This window comes from Equus asinus, chromosome 3 (genome assembly GCF_041296235.1).
Source record: "Equus asinus isolate D_3611 breed Donkey chromosome 3, EquAss-T2T_v2, whole genome shotgun sequence".
Classification (NCBI taxonomy): Eukaryota; Metazoa; Chordata; class Mammalia; order Perissodactyla; family Equidae; genus Equus; species Equus asinus.
The window spans coordinates 38329330-38347655 of NC_091792.1; the positions used below are offsets into that span (position 1 = coordinate 38329330).

Here is an 18326-nt window from a genome sequence, read left to right on the forward strand (position 1 = left end):
AATGCTTTCTGATCCTGCTCACCTTCTGTTTTCTCTACTGTTGTTAAAAAGTTTAATCATGTCAGAAAGAAAGGCTCTGCGAACTTCCATGCTCTCTGGGCACTGGGGAGAATTTCGAAGTAGGGTCGCAATTACTTTTAGTATCTCTGTAAGACAACACATAAATTAGTAAAAACCAAAACACTACAAAAAGTTAATGATGGAAGATCACCACTACATTGAAATTTCTTTCCTTTCCCTGGCATAGATGGAAGATCACCACTACATTGAAATTTCTTTCCTTTCCCTGGCATAAATGTCTACTGAATACGTCCTCTTTTCTGTGCTGAAAAAAAAAAATCATCATCTGCAGAGAAGAATGACAATACATTCATTAAAAAGCATCCATAAACACAAAAGGGATTCCTTTTTTATTTCATCGTTAGAATGTGTAAAAGGAAAGTTCAATTTTAAAAGGTTATAATAAATCAAGTTAAATTATAAATGAATTAAAGGTTGGTAAAATTGCTGACAACTCTCCCTAATCTCTGCCAATTAGTAAAATTGATCTTAAAAAAAAATAGCTAAAATCAAAATCTCAGAAAAAGAGAATAAATTCTCAAGTTCTTCAACAAAACTTATGTTATGCACACACATACAGTTTTTTACCATCATGAATTTTAAAAGCTATGAAGACTTTTTTCCCACAATTTTAAAAGTAAAATTAGATATTAAAAAAAAGAAATTAAAACGTATTCAATATCCTGAACAAATAACAATGAAACTGCTACTGTAATGGTCTTAAATATAACGCTGTCTAAATTGCTAGTACTTAGCTTTAAGAAAAGGAATTCTTTAAAATATATACTTAAATCCAAAACTTTAAAGAAAAGAAGCAGAAAGAGCTATAGCCTTGAATTTAAAATTAAATAATACATCAAATTTTTATCCAATTAAAAATTTAGGAGTTTTAAACTAGCATTTTGCCAAGGTTTTTGATGATTCTGAAGCAATACATCCAAAACAGCAAATACGAAGATACTTTATCATGCTTTGGGAGCAATTTCTGAATTCTTCTAACGACAAATTCAAAATTTCTCTACCTGAATAATGATTACAATGATACTTATAATCATTACAATGATGATGATGATAATAACCACTAATTATGAGGATACACTATTGTTAGGCACTGTTTTAAGAAAATACAGGTATCATTAACACATTTAATCCTTATACAATGATAGCTAGATACTACTGTTATCCTCATTTTAAAGATAAGAAAACTAAGGCACACAGAAATTAAGTAATTTACCCAAAGTCACACATCTATTAAGACAGGTAGACAAGATTGAAAGGCAGGCACCCTATGTTTTTAAACACTACACCATACTGCCTGTTTTTCCTGAGCCAGAATATTATGAGGATAATACATTCTAAAATCCTTACTTCAATAACTCATCTTCCTCATAACCAGACAAAATATATTTTATATTACATATGAAGATTTATATTATTTATATTATATATGAAGATTTTCTCCCTTTTTGCTCTCTAAAACAATGACATCATGTCTCCTTGAAGGCTGAGAAAAAGTAAACTTCAGAAACGTGTTTTTAAAACTAGTAGTGAAATAGAGTACTACAAACACAACTCACTACACAAAAGCACATAATTTAATTAAATTTCAAAACTCTACAAACCGGTTATTTTAACATCAATAATCATAAAAAGCAAGATGAAAAATGTAAACTTTGTACAAGTGCTTAAGAATTGTAAATATCAAACGAAAAGACTGTTAAACAAGACTAAGTTCATAAACAATAAAGAAGGTAGATATTTCTCAATTCCAAACCTGGTATTCTTAAATTGACAGTAATTTAAGAAGAAAGCTACCTCCATGGTTCATGTAATCTAGCCTGACATCACTAAAGAGTGCAATCAAAACTTCACTGAAAATCTGAACATACATTAAATCAAGATCTTATAATTCTTCAAAACCTCTAAGAAACGTTTCCACGTAATCAAAGGGCAATTCGAAGTTATATTCAACACCAAACAAACAAATCTAGTATTATATCACGGCCTGTAATGAAATATTCTTCGAACAATGTGTTTTCAACAATATAAACTTTAGGCTTTTTACAGTGACTTTCTTCTTAGTAGAAAAAGGTACTTTTTAAAAGTCCAAAAAAGAGGGGTAGTGGGAGAAACGGGTGAAGGTGCTCAAAGGGTACAAACTTCCAGTTATAAGATGAATAATTTTTAGGGATGTAACATACAACATGGTTACCACAGTTAACAATACTATACTGTATATCTGAAAACTGCTAAGAGAGCAGATCTTAACAGTTCTCACCACATAGACACAGAAAAAATTATAACTATGTCAAGTGATAGATGTGTTAACTAACCTTGTTGTGGTCATAATTTCACAATCTATACATATATCAAATCATTAAGTTGTACACTTTTATTTTTCACAATGTTACATGTCAATTACATCTCAATAAAGCTGGAAAAACAAACAAAAAGTATATAAAATACATACGAGGATTCTGTATCTTTACTGAAGAATCAGGATCTGGATGCTGTTTATGTATAACTTGAGTACAAATCTGTTCTATAAGAATCTACAGAAGTAAAACAATAGATTGTGTTAGCATAATCACTGTATTACCATCACTATTAATGAACTTTAAGTACAGCACTAATAAACATTAAATATACAGGTCAATATTGTCATGCTAAATATTTTCCGCTTTATATAAAATAAATAATTTCAACATATAACTCTATTTTTAGTTAATTATAAAACGAGACATCGAATAGTCAATACAATGGAGGAAATACTTAAACAGAGATGCTCACACTGTTTAATAATTCACAGGTTAATAGATTTATAAAGATGCAGCCACATCTCCTTTGTACATCAAATCTAAATGATCTTATTTTATCTAGAGACTATCAACCCAATTCTAAAGGCATTTTCATAGTAAGAAATTAGTAAGATTAAATTCTAACTACATTCCTACCTCAAACAGGACATTATACGTGGTCATTGTGATTAAATTTGTCTGAAGCATGAGTCTTTCAGCTAGCAATGAAAACAATCCATGTCCAAGCATGACTTCAGCTTTTCTTCTGCGATTACATAAAAAGAAATAATTAAATGCAGAGTTTTATTATTAACTATTTAGTATGCATGTTGGATGAAGGAGACAAAAATGTTTTACAAATTCCAACTCAGGAACTCTCCCAATTTTTTTCAACCTAGAACTTATAAGGCCACAAAATCTTTAAGTAGAGAAATACAAACTGCAATATAAGCACATCTAAAGTTAAAAAAAAAAAATACGAGACTGATTATGCCACAGCACAGCAAAAATCTCCACCAAAATCTTCAGAGCAATTATTTATTAATTGGTTGCTACTCTCCATCAGCACTGAGCTAAGCTCTACTATGAATAATCTAAAGCATAATAAGTAGTTAAGCAGAAAACCAATGTGGAGGAAAAGGTAGAAGAAATGTAAGAGATTAAGAAAATGAATACTGTGTAGATGAATATACCAAAATTAAACTTCCAAGCAAAAATTTAGAAACTGAAGGATCATAAACTTTAATTCTAACTCTGGGTTCATCAAATTTTTTCTGCACATGGCTGAATAGTAAATATGTTAGGCTTTGCAGACATATGTTCTCTGTAGCAGCAATTCAATGCTGCTGTTGTAACATGAAAACAGCCATAGATAATAAGGAAATAAACTGTTGTGGCTTTGCTCCAATATAACTTTATTTACAGGTAGCCAGCTGGATCCAACATAAAGAGCACAGTTTACTAACATTTCCCTACCACAAAAATTGTTAATTTTTATAATAAAACAATTCTGGTACAAGGAATGATATGTAGGATATAAACATCTACATTCAGCTAAGAAAAATACATGTGAGTTTCAGTTTTTAATTATATACATAGCAGAAACCACTATGTGACAAACACTCAGATTAATATGTCAGCTTTATAGTACAGATGAAGCAAATGATGATCAAGCCACCTAAAATGAAGTCTCAATGGTATCTAGAATTTATGCAATTTATACAAATGTATTCTCATAATGAACAAAAAATAAATGGAAAATTAAAATAATTTTCATATAAAACAAACATACTCCTGTTCCCGCTTTATTTTTAATATACAGAAATGAGATTAAATTTATATGGCATTTTATGAATAAAAATAAAGAAAAGAAAGACTACAGGAATCACAGAATACAAACACTATTTTAGAGATTTATAAAATAAATAAGTAATATACAACAGGCCATTTTACATTTCATGCATACTCACTTTGGAGCCAGGTGTTTTAAAAAATAGCCCATTGCTTTGAGAGCTTGTACTCTTATTCCTTCGCTTGTTGATGCCATAAGTTTATACATAACACTGAATGAATTAAAATTAAAAAAGAATTACTCTGAGTATGTTTATCAAAAGTAATGGTTTAAGATATACATATGTATATATATGTATTTTCACATGTATTTTCATACATTCATATGATTATAAATCTAATTTCAAGTAAGATCTGGGTGAATTTAATACACATTTCTGACATTTAAAAGCTTGCTTATCTTGACTGGGGATACAAAATTTGTATCCAAGTACAAAAATTTGGAGCAGCATTAAGACATTTGAAGTAAGGATACGTAAATACATCCACTGTGAAAAGAGGCAGCAAAGAACATTAACAGGAGCAATGTTGATTATGTAAATTGGTAAAAGGAAAAACCACAAATGTATTTCAAAGTAATAATTAGGTGAAACAGTTGAAAAACTGTTTTAGGAAAGCACAGTGTCACAAATAGTGGGTAAAGAGAGGGAAGATCCAAATAGCAGAAACTCTTTTTAAACTTACTGTTTATTTTTATTTGCTACAGAATTTTATTGGTCAAATAGATCTATAAGAGTTTTAGCAAAGCCCAGCAGTACCATACCCCACAAACTTCTCACCTCTAAGTCCCACCCATCAGAGGAGACCATTTTCAATTTTTTTCACCATTTCTTTGATGTATTGCTGCATATTTTTAAATAGTGTACTTAAACTGCTCTTCTTCGTTTTTCAGGTTTAGATGTTATCTAATGACTTCTTGTGATGTATTTATCCCATTTATAACCCCTAACATTCGTTCCTCCTAGCCTCCCAATAAAATTGTGATTTTTGGTTAAGTCAAAAAAAAAAAAAAAAAAAAAAGCTTGCTTATCAACTATATGTTGTCTTCGAGAAACTCAGTTTAAATATAAAGACACACATAGATTAAATGAATGGAGAAAAATATGCCATGCCAACACTCATCTACAAAAACCAAGAGTAGCTACATTAGTTTTAGACAGAGCAGACTTCAAAGTAAGTTATCAGGGATAAAGAAGGGCTTTTACATAATGATGAAGGGGTCAATAAGCCAAGAAGACATAGCAGTCCTTAACGTGTATGCTCCTAACAACAAAGCCTAAAACTATGTGAGGCAAAAACCGAAAGAACTGCAAGGAGAAACAGATGAATCCACTATCATAGTTGGAAATTTCCACATTCCTCTCTAAGAAATGAACAGATCCAACAGGCAAAAAATCAGTAAGGACATAGCTGAACTCATCAACAAAATCAATCAACTAGATATAACTGACCTCTATAGACTACTTCATCCAACAACAGCAGAATACACATTTTTCTCAAGCTCACATGGAACAATCACCAGGTAGACCACATTCGGGGCCATAAAACACACCTAAACAAATGCAGACATTAGAAACTACGTAATGTTTGTTCTCAGACCACAATGGAATTAAACTAGAAATCAGTAACAGAAAGAGAGCTGCAGAATCTCAAAATACTTGGAGATTAAACAACAACTCTAAACATGTAGTTCAAAGAAACAATCTCAAGAAAAATTAAAAGCACTTTCAACAAAAGAAAAATGAAAGGGGCCGGCCCCATGGCCGAGTGGTTAAGTTCACGCGCTCCGCTTTGGCAGCCCAGGGTTTTGCCAGTTTGGATCCTGGGCACAGACAAGGCACCGCTCATCAAGCCATGCTGAGGCAGCATCCCACATGCCACAACTAGAAGGACCCACAACTAAAAATATACAACTATGTACTGTTGGGCTTTGAGGAGAAAAAGGAAAAATAAAATCTTTAAAAAAAGAAAACTGAAAACACAATTTATAAAAATTTGTGGGATGCAGTGAAAGCAGGCTTACAGAGAAATTTATAGCATTGAATGCATATGTTAGAAAAGAAGATCTAAAATCAATAATTTAAGTTTCCACCCTAGTAAATTAGAAAAAGAAGAGAAAATTCAATCCAAAGTAAGCAAGAGAAAAGAAACAAGTGTTAGAGTAAAAATCAATGAAATTGAAAAAAGGAAATCAATGGAGAAAAATAACAAAACCAAAACCTGGTTCTTTGAAAAAAAAATCAATAAAATCAATGAGCTTCTAGCCAGGCTAACAAAGATAAAAGAGAGAAGACACACTTAACTAATATCAGAAGTGAAATGGGACATCATTACAAATCCCATGGACATATAAAGGATAATAAAGGAATACTATGAATAATTCTATGCCAACAAATTCTAAACATAGATAAAATGGAACAATTCCTTAAAAGACACAATATCCAAAACTCATACAATAAAAAATAAATGATCTGAATAGGCTTATATCTGCTAAAAATTTTGAACCAATAATTAATAACCTTTCAAAATGCAAAGTACCAAGCCCAGATGAGTTCACTGATTAATGCTATCAAGTATTTAAAGAAGATATTATACCAGTTCTCTGTAACCTCCTTCAGAATATAGAAGCAGAAAGAATACTTCTTAACTCATTCTATGAGACACCATTACCTTACACCAAAACCAGAAAAAGACATTAGAGGGAAACTACAGACCAATCTCTCTCACTAATAAAGATTTAAAAACCATCAACAAAATATTAGCAAATGAAATTCAAAAAAGTGTAAAAAGAATTATATACCATGACCAAGTGAGATTCATCCCAGGTATGGAAGGTTGGTTCAACACTTGAAATGCATTTAATATAATTCATCACATCAACAGATAAGAAAGAAAAATTACTGATCATATCAGTAGAAGCAGAAAAAGCATTTGACAAAATCAAACACCCATTCATATTAAAAATTCTAAATAAAATAAGAATAGAAGGAAACTTTCTCAAGTTGATGAGGACTATCTATAAAAAACCTACAGATAATAGAATACTTCATGGGAAGAAATGTGAAACTTTCCCATTAAGATCAGTTACAAGGAAAGAATGTCCCCTCTCACCATTCCATCTCAACGTCACACTGGAAGTTCTTGCTAAAGCAAATAAATGGTATAGAGGTTATGAAGAAACACAAAATTGTCTTTGTTCACAGACGACATGATGTTCTATCAAGAAAATCTAGAAGAACTGACCAAAAAGTCATGGAACTAATAAGTAATTATAGAAGACTGCAGAATACAAAGTTAATACACAAAAGTCAACTGCTATCCTATATATCAACAATGAACAAGTGGAATATGAAATTTAAAACACAACAGCGGCCGGCTCTGTGGCCAAGTGGGTAAGTTCACACGCTCCACTTCAGCAGCCCAGGGTTTCACTGGTTCAGAGTCTGAGCGTGGACATGGCACCACTCATTAGGCCATGCTGAGGTGGTGTCCCACATGCTACAACTAGAAGGACCCACAACTAAAATATACACCTATGTGCTGGGGGGATGTGGGGAGAAAAAGCAGGAAAAAAAACAAAAGATTGGCAACAGTTGTTAGCTCATATGCCAAGCTTTAAAAAAATTAAAAACAAAAAAACACAATACCATTTACATTACCACCCAAAAAAATGAAACACTCATGTATATACCAACTACAATACACACAAGATCTATATGAGAAAAACTACAAAACTGATGAACAAAATCAAAGAACTAAATAAATGGAGAGAAAATCCATGTTCATGGATAGGAAGACCCAGTATCTCAAGATCCCAGTCCTTCCCAACTTGATCTATAGATTCAATGTAATTGCAATCAAATCAGCAAGTTATTTTATAGATAACAGCAAACCATTCTAAAGTTTATATGAGGAGCAAAAGTCAAGAATAGTCAACAAAATATTCAAGGAGGAGAACAAAGTTGTAAGACTGATGCTATGTAACTTCAAGACTTACTATAAAGCTATAATCAAAGTAATCAAGACAGTGTAGTACTTACAAAAGAATAGACAAAGAGATCAATGGAACAGAAAGAGAGCCTACAAAAAGACCCACGTAAATATAGTCAACCAATCTTTGACAAAGGAGAAGCAAAGGCAATACAATGGACCAAAGATACTGTTTTCAACAAATGATCCTGGAACAACTGAACATCTACATGCGAATAAATGAATCTAGACACAGACCTCGCATCCCTCATCAAAATTAACTCAAAATGGACCTAAACATAAAATGCAAAACTATAAAACTCCTAGAAGACAACATGGGAGAAAATCTAATTGACCTTGGTTATGGTGATGTGTTTTTGGATACAACACCAAAGACACAATCCACAAAAGAAATAATTGATAAGTTGGACTTCATTAAAATTAAAAATTTCTGCTCTACAAAAGAAAATATCAAGAGAATTAGAAGACAGACTGTGAGAAAATACTTGCAAAAGACACATCTGACAAAAGACTGTTACACAAAATAGATAAAAAATTCTTAAAACTCAACAATAAGAAAACAAACAATTTGATTAAAAAATGATGCAGCGGTTAAGTTCGCACATTCCACTTCAGTGGCCCGGGGTTCGCCGGTTCGGATCCCAGGAGCGGGCATGGCACTGCTTGGCAGGCCATGCTGCGGTAGGCATCCCACGTATAAAGTAGAGGAAGATGGGCATGGATGTCAGCTCAGGGCCAGTCTTCCTTAGCCAAAAGAGGAGGATTGGCAGCAGATGTTAGCTCAGGGCTAATCTACCTCAAAAAAAAAAAAAAGGTGGGGCCAATGAATTGAGACACTTCATCAAAGAAGATATATACAGAGAGCAAATAAGCATGTAAGAAGATGCTCCATACTATATGTCATCAGAGAAATGCAAACTAAAATAACAATGACAAACAACTACACATCTATTAGAAAAGCCAAAATCCAGAAGACTGACAACACAAATGCTGGTGAGGACAGGGAGCAATAGGAACTCTCATTCATTGCTGGCGGGAATGTAAAATGATACAGCCACTTTGGAAGACAGTTTGATAGTTTCTTACAAAACTAAATATACTCTTACCATACAATCCAGGAATCACACTCCCTGGAATTTACCCAAAGGAGTTGAAAATTTATGTCCACAAAAAAACCTGCACATGCATGTTTACAGCAGCTTTAGTCATAATTGCCAAAACTTGCAAGCAATCAAGATGTCTTGCAATATGTATTCACATAATTAAACTGTAGATATCCAAATACTGGAATATTATTCAGCCCTAAAATAAACGAGCTATCAAGCCATAAAAAGACATGAAGGAAACTTAAATGCATATTACTAAGTGAAAGAAGCCAATCTGAGAAGGCTACATGATGTATGATTACAACTATATGACATTTTGGAAAGGGCAAATTTTCTATGAAAACAGCAAAAGATCAGTGGTTACCAGGGCTTGGGGGGCAAGTAGGAGGTGTAGAGAAGGGATGAAGAAATGGTGCACAGAGGATTTTTAGAGCAGTGAAAAGACTCTGCATGATACCATAATGACGGATGCATGCCACTATCCATTTGTCCAAATCCACAGAATGCATAACATCAAGAAGGAACCATAGGGGCCGGCCCGGTGGCGCAGCGGTTAAGTGTGCACATTCTGCTTCTCAGTAGCCTGGGGTTCGCCAGTTCGGATCCTGGGTGCAGACATGGCACCACTTGGCATGCCATGCTGTGGTAGGCATCCCACATATAAAAAAAAGTAGAGGAAGATGGGCACAGATGTTAGCTCAGGGCCAGGCTTCCTCAGCAAAAAAGAGGAGGACTGGCAGTAGTTAGCTCAGGGCTAATCTTCCTCGAAAAAAAAAAAAGAATGAACCATAATGTAAACTATGGACTTTGGGTGATTATGATGTATCAAGGTAAGTTCATCAACTGTATCACTGGGGATGTTGATAATGGAGGAGGCAATACATACGTAGGAGCAGAGGGTATATGAGAAATCTCTAAACCTTCTCAATTTTCTTGTAAACATAAAATGGCTCTTAAAAAAATCTGCTTGTCTCACACTAGTTATTGTTCCTTTTAATGAAGACTAAGAAATGAGAACAAATTGGAATATTTAGGAACTACAGTGACTTTTCCATGCGTGTACTTTTACAAACTATATGGCATAAAGCTAGCTTTGAGATATATTTTTTCTCTACTACAGGCTTACCAATACCCTGTGGAGGTTACCAACATCTTTTTTTAAGTCAATACATAGAAATTATCGTTTAATGGTCACATATATTTAAATTTGTATATAATTCTCATCATGCAAAGCAAGGGAAGAGGGTAATGAATAATAACGACAACAGGTAATAAATGATAACCAAAACTAATTACAAAAGTAAAAAGATTTAAAGAACAAAGATACCTAAAAATAAATTTCACATTCAATTCTCAAAAGTTATATAGTAGTATAAATTAACTTTTTAAAAAACCTCTGAGGCCATTCAGCCATAGGCCACTGATTTGAGTAAAAGCAAAATTTGAGTATAATAAAAATTTGAGTTTTATAAACAAAGTTCAAGTGATTCATTATAGCATTTCTTTCTTCACAAACACTTTGAAAAAAATTGGAAACTTTTTATGACTGTTTTAAAATATTAACATTATCAAGTATCTTTCTAGATAAAAATTTTACTATTTAATAACTATCTGGAAAAAAAAAGAATTATGAACAAAAAAAGAAGGATCCTCAGAAAAGGAAATAGATGTTTGTTTCCTCTTAAAATATGAATTAAAAGCACCTAATTTCATAACACATTGTAATCTCATAAAATGAGACATCTGAAACTAGTCATTTCTTAATTCAAATTGTATTAACAAAACTATAACAGTCTATCATTAGGCTAATACCAATATATTTATAAATTTCTTGCCTTCAATGATTTAAATTAAGTAAAATAAAAGTCATATTAATTGTTTATAAAAGAAATATTAACAGAAGTTTAACACTGGTTTAAAAACCGCAACACTCTAAGATATTTTAACATAGCAAAAATCTGTTTGCTATAGCTTAAATTAACAAATATCTTTGGTTAAAATCACAATGATTTCATCAAAAGAAGAGCTCCAAATACAACTGTCTAATCACTTCCAAAAGTTTTATTAGGATTACTAACATGAAAGACAATAACGACTTGAATTAGATCTATAAGCCTATTATTTATTCTACAACAACTTTTAAATGTTGAACCTTTCTCACTAAAGCAGAATCCAATTAGCTTATTTGATCTACTACACATAACCACTAAATTCTGTAAAACTTAAGCGAGTCTATTTCTCAAAGTTTAGTCCCTATTTAATACAAAAAATATTCCTTATATAACAGGAGAAAAATCCCAGACTGCTTCAATGACATTTACATATTTTCCTAGTTATAAAAAAAATTTATAAACACATGTACATTTCTCTATTGGAAACACAGAAAAGTATGAGGAAGATAAACTAGCACTGGTGATTTAGTGGTTAAGATCCAGCACTCTCACCGCTGCCACTCGGGTTTGTCCACCGGTCAGAAAACCACACCACTCCTCCGTGAGTTAACATACTTCGGTGGCTGCATGTTGCTGTGATGCTGAAAGCCATGCCACCGATATTGCAAATACCAGCAGGGTCACCCATGGTGGAGAGGTTCCAGCGGAGCTGCCAGACTAAGAGAGACCTGGCCACCCACTGCCGAAAAGACTGGCCATGAAAACCCTATGAATAGCAGGAGAGCATTGTCTGATATAGTGGTGGAAGGCGAGAGGATGGCAGAAGAAGACAGGGCAGGGTTCCACTCTGATGTACACAGGGTTGCTAGGAGTTAGAATTGCCTTGACGGCGCTAACAACAAAAAATAAAAAAGATAATATGTGGTAACCCATAAGGAGTACTAATAAAATTGGGGAATATTTTCATGTAATCTATTGCACTCTGATTATACACATATAAAGAAATATGTATAGATATTCTATATATGTCTATCTTTTAAATTTGAATTACTGTGGCATGTACACTATCACATTTTCAATGAAGGAAATAGTATTTAGGTAATAGAAAAACTAGAAAGAATAATTTCAATAGTTACAGATTATTTCAATCTGTTTGCAGATATTAGAAGATACAATAAAAGCTCATTAACCTAGACGCCAAAAATTAAAAATTTAGAACTTAAAGTCTAAGCAGGGCATATGATGTAACTGACACTGAATCAGAAAACACAGTCAATTCTAAGGAAGATAAGTGCTCCAAGATATCTAAGATAATATTTAAATGATGTGATGGTAGAGATGAATTCATGTTTAACAAATAAATGTAGAAATTTCTGTCATCTGATGGAAATTAAATTGCCACTTATAATTTGGAAATGCTACTTTTGCAGTCTGACATTCCTTTATTTTGTACCAACAAAGACTACCCTTTCTCCAATTTTCTCCAGTTTTTTCAGTTTGAACCTATGTTATACACCGTTTGACTTTCAGTTAATAAGAAAGCGTCACTAAATCCACCTCTGCTCTTTTCATGTTGGCCTTTAAAAATTATGGTACTATATATTAGATATCAATGTATCCAAAAACAGACAATGAAATTATGTAGCAATACTCCATATGGATTTCCTCTCTCTCTTTAAATCATATAAAAAAAAAGGAAAGAAAAAGAAAAAGAGCCACAAGTTAGAAAATTTCATACTGAATTTTTGGACCCAAGGTCTATTTCCACAGAATTCCAATGAGATTAAAGGAACTACTCATCATTTCCAAGTTATTTTTAACCTATATAACTAATATAAATATTTAATAAATCTCTTTATCTTGTGTTTAAAAGTAACTGAACCACATACATTTTAGATGAGACTAATCACATTTCCATATATTAGTCTAAGTTACAGACTTTTCATTTGTTTACAAGTAACAAATAAAAGACTGAAAAAGTACCAAAATTTAAAACATACTACCAAAACAAATTAGGGGGAATGACTTCTACTAATGCCAACAGGGCAGTCAGCATCTTCCCTCGAAAAAAAGAAAGAAAAAACACTAAACAAAACTTTCACATGGAGGGGGTCGACCTGGTGGTGTAGAGGTTAAGTTCGTGCACTCAGCTTCGGTGACCAGGGGTTACAGGTTCAGATCCCAGGCAGAGACCTAGCACCACTCTTCAAGCCAGGCTGTGGCAGCATCCCATATACAAAATAGAGGAAGACTGACACAGATATTAGCTCAGCAACAATCTTCCTCAAGCAAAAAAAGGAAGATTGGCAGCAGACGTTAGCTCAGGGCTGATCTTCCTCACAAAAAAAAAAAAAGTTTAAAAAAATTTTTCACATGGAACCATTAGCAAAGTGGAAATCAACCAGAGAAAGAACAAATTGAGAAGCATTTATGCTTGAGAAACTGATACAGATTGAGGTAAGAAAACCAAGAGGCAGTGACCTTGTTGATGGGGCTAACTCCTAAACCACTACCTCAGTTTAGTTGGTGAGAAATATAGTTTTACCAGCATAGGGCTCACAGCAAAATGCAACAGTGTTACATTCAGAGGGGCAGACTTGATTCAGGGTAAGGAATGAAAATCCGAGTTTTCCAGGTGAAAGTGGCAGACTGGGTTACAAACAAAAGGGGAAAATTTGCAGCCTTGCTCAATCAATGTTTCAGCAGTCAAAATTAACAGTTAACAGCAGACCAGAAAGAAATTTAACAGGCAGATGCTAAAAGTGAGAGTCATAGAAGGACTGAGATTAAGTTCTCCACAAATACCCAGCTGACTGGGAAGGTACATATGTATAGGAGAGACATGAGCCGCTGACTGAAAAGAGAAAGCCAAGGGAGACTAGAGAAGTAGATACAACTTCAAGTGCAATTCCTAAACACACACAGATCATGAAAGAGTGTGGACCTTATGAGCCCAAGGTATTTGATCAGACTTCTACCTAAATCATTGGTTGGCATCTAAGACATGTAGAAACACAGGCAACCCTAAGACTCCTGGGAAGGAAGGAAGGAATGAAGAAACAAAGGGAGGGAGGGAGTGCGGGTGAAAGAAAAAGAAAGAATATAATAAAAAATAATGAGCAGAGAAACCAGAAGCTGCACACTACGGAGAAGACAAAACATGGAGATTGGAGAAGGCAAATTACTAAAACAAACAAAAAAACAAAAAACCAATAACACATGGAAAAACAAAACACAGTCCAGAGTTGCTATAAAATTTATCCAAAATGCTCAGTTTCAACCAAAATTACTACACATGCAAAGGAACAAAAAAAATGTGACTCAATCAGGAAAAAAGCAGTCAATCAAAAATGACTCACAAGGCCCAAATGTTTAGATTTTACAAAGACTTCAAAAGATATGTAATAAATATGTTCTACAAATTTAAAAAGGTCATGTTTAAAAAATTAAAAGAAAACAGATTAACAATGAGTTAGCGATTAGGAAATTTCAATAGAGACAAACTATAAAACAGCACCAAATGGAAATTCTAGAGTTGAAAAGTACATTAAGCAAAATCAAAAATTCACAAGAGGTGCTTAACAGCAGATTCAGATGGCAAAAGAAAGAATCTGTGACCTTCAAGAGAGATTAATAGAAATTATCCCATCTGAAGAACAGAGAAAATAAAGATGAAAGAAAAATTAACAAACCTTTAGAAACCTGTGAGACAATGTAGTACACACATACCTCATTTATTGCACTTAGCAGATATTGCATTTTTCACAAATTAAGTTTGTGGCAAGACTGCATCAAGCAAGTCTGTCGACGCCATTTTTCCCCATAGCATTTGCTTACTTCGTGCCTCCCTGTCACATTTTGATAATTCTCATAATATTTCAAACTTTTTCATTATTATTATATTTGTTATAGTGATCCGTGATCAGTGATCTTTGATCTTACTACTATAACCATTTTGGGGCCACAAACTGTGACCATAAAAGATGGCGAACTTAACCAATAAATGTTATATGTGTTCTGACTGATGCACCAGTTGGCTGTTCCCCCATCTCTCTCTCTCCCTCTTCTCGGGCCTTCCTATTCCTTGAGACAAAACAATATTGATTAGGCCAGTTAACAACCCAACAATGGCCTCTAGGTGTTTAAGTGAAAGGAAGAGTCTCAAATCTCTCACTTTAAATCAAAAGCTGGAAATGATTAAGCTTAGTGAAGTAGGCATGTTGAAAGCCAAGAGAGGCTGAAAGCTAGGCCTCTTGCACCAGTTAACCAAGTTGTGAATGCAAAGGAAAAGTACTTGAAGGAAATTAAAAATGCTACTCCAGTGAACACAGGAATGATAAGAAAGCATAAAGCCTAATCCTGATATGGAGAAAGTTTTAGTGGTCTGGATAGAAGATCAAATCAGCCACAACATTCCCTTAAGGCAAAGCAAAATCAAGAGCAAGGCTCTAACTCTCTTCTATCCTGTGAAGGCTGAGAGAGGGTAGGAAGCTGCAGAAGAAAAGTTTAAAGCTACCAGAGGTTGGTTCATGAATTTTAAGGAAAGAAACCATCTCTATAACATAGAAGTGTAAGGTGGAGCAGCAAGTGCTGATGTAGAAGCTGCAGCAAGTTATCCAGAAGATTTAGCTAAGATAATTAATGAAGGTGGTGACATTAAACAATAGATTTTCAATATAGATGGAACATCCTTATATTGGAAGAAGATGCCATCTAGGACTTTCATCACTAGAGAGGAGAAGTCAATGCCTGGCTTCAAAGCTTCAAAGGACAGGCTGACTCTTTTGTTAGGGGCTCAAGCGGCCGGTAACTTTAAGTTGAAGACAGCGTTCACTTACCATTCTGAAAATCCTAGGCCCTGAAGAATTATGCTAAATCTACTCTGCCTGTGCTCTATAAATGGAACAACAAAGCCTGGATGACAACACATCTGTTTACAACATGGTTTACTGAATATTTTAAGCCCACTGTTGAGACCTACTGCTTAGAAAAAACACTTCTTTCAAAATATTATTGTTCATTGACAATGCACCTGGTCACCCAAGAGCTCTGATGGAGATGTACAATGAGATGAATGTTGTTTTCATGCCTGCTAATACAACATCCATTCTTCAGCCCGTGAATCAATGAGTAATTTCAACTTTTGAGTCTTATTCAAGAAACACAATTCACAAGGCTATAGCTGCCACAGATAGGGAATCCTCTGATGGATCTAGGCAAAGTAAATTGAAAACCTTCTGGAAAGGATTCAACATTCTCGATTCCATTACGAACATTCATGATTCACGAGAAGAAGTCAAAATATCAAGAGTAACAGGGCTTTGGAAGAAGTTGCTTCCAATCCTCATGGATGACTTTGACAAGTTCAAGACTTCAGTGGAGGAAGTAACTAGAGCTGTGGTAGAAATAGCAAGAGAACTAGAATTAGAAGTGGAGCCTGAAGAGGTGACTGAATTGCTGCAATGAGAGTTGCTTCTAATGGATGAGCAAAGAAATTGGTTTCTTGATATGGAATCTATTCCTGGTGAAGACGCTGTGAAGACTGTTGAAATGACAACAAAGTATTTAGAATATCATATAAACTTAGTCAATAAAGCAGCAGCAGCAGTGTTACAGAGGATTGACTCCAATATTGAAGGAAGTTCTACTGTGGATAAAACGCTATCAAACAGCATCAAATGCTACAGAGAAGTAGTTCACAAAAGGAAGAGTCAATAAATGTGGCAAATTTCACTGTAGTCTTATTTTAAAAAGTTGCCACAGCCATCCCAGCCTTTAGCACCACCACCCTGATCAGTCAGCAGCCATCAACATCAAGGCAAGAGCCTCCACCGGCAAAAATATAACTCACTGAAGGCTCACATGATGGTTAGCATTTTTTGACAATAAAGTATTTTTTTAATTAAGGTATGTATATTGCCTTTTTTAGATATAATGCTATTGCACACTTAAAAGACTACAGTATCGTGTAAACATAATTTTTTGTTTGTTTGTTTTTAATTGCTTTTTCTCCCCAAGACCTCCCAGCACATAGTTGTATATTTTAGTTGTGGGTCCATCTAGTTGTGGCATGTGGGATGCCGCCTCATCAACATGTCCTGATGAGTGGTGCCACATCCACGCCCAGGATCTGAACTGGTGAAACCCTGGGCCACCGAAACGGAGTGCACGAACTTAACCACTCGGCCACAGGGTCGGTCCCCTAAACATAAGTTTTATATGTACTGGGAAGCCAAAAAATTTGTGTGACTTGCTTTATTGCAATGTTTGCTTTATTGCGGTGGTATGGAACTGAACCTGCAATATTTCCGAGGCATGCTTGTATTCCAACATAGGTAAAATACAAGTGCTAAAAAAAAGAAGAATGGGTTAGGAAAAAAATATCTAAAGAAATTATGTGAAAAAACTTCCAAAATTTGATGAAAAAACATTAACATGCATATCCAAGAACTTACTAAACCACAAAAGATTAAAAACAAAGAGAATCACAACTAAATAAAACATAGTCAAAATCTAAACACAAAGAAAAAAACTCAAAAGCAAGAGAAAATTAACTCAAGACATACAGAAGAACAACAATATAATACATGACTGACATCTCATCACAAATAGTAGAGACCAAAAGTCAATGGAACCACAGTCAAAGTGCTAACAGCAAGAAAAATATTAAGATTTTATATTCAGCATAATTATTGCCCAAAAACAAAAGCAAATAAAAATATTCCCAGATAACCAGCCTGAGAAAATTGATTGCTAGCAGACATGTCTTGCAAGAAATAATAAAGTCCACCAAGATGAAAAGAAATACAATAATATTATAAAACCATTAAATAGAAAATAATTTTTAAAAAAGAAAACTACAAAATCAATGGGTGGGGCCAGCCCAGTGGTGTAGTGGTTAAGTTTGCACGCTCTGCTTTGGCAGCCCGGGGTTCGCAATTTGGATCCCAGGTACAGACCTACACACCACTCATCAAGCCATCCTGTGGCAGCATCCCACGTACAAAATAGAGGAAGACTGCCAAGATGTTAGCTCAGGGACAATCTTCCTCAAGCAAAAAGAGGAACAATGGCAACAGATGTTAGCTCAGGGACAATCTTCTTCACCAAAAAAGTCAACAGGGTTACTG

The 18326-nt window shown here is 34.1% G+C and overlaps 1 protein-coding gene across 9 annotated transcripts in view; it reads right to left on the reverse strand.

The window, feature by feature from the left end:
- The window catches only part of LRBA (LPS responsive beige-like anchor protein), a 705137-nt gene that overhangs the window by 555058 nt on the left and 131753 nt on the right, over nucleotides 1-18326 (reverse strand). For all 9 annotated transcript variants that reach the window (XM_070504873.1, XM_070504881.1, XM_070504880.1 and 6 more), the window contains exons 18-21: nucleotides 4328-4420; nucleotides 3015-3123; nucleotides 2531-2612; nucleotides 23-146 (exon numbers count right to left, since the gene is read on the reverse strand). In XM_070504873.1, the coding sequence (XP_070360974.1) occupies nucleotides 23-146; nucleotides 2531-2612; nucleotides 3015-3123; nucleotides 4328-4420 (408 nt within the window). The remainder of the gene's footprint in view (nucleotides 1-22; nucleotides 147-2530; nucleotides 2613-3014; nucleotides 3124-4327; nucleotides 4421-18326) is intronic.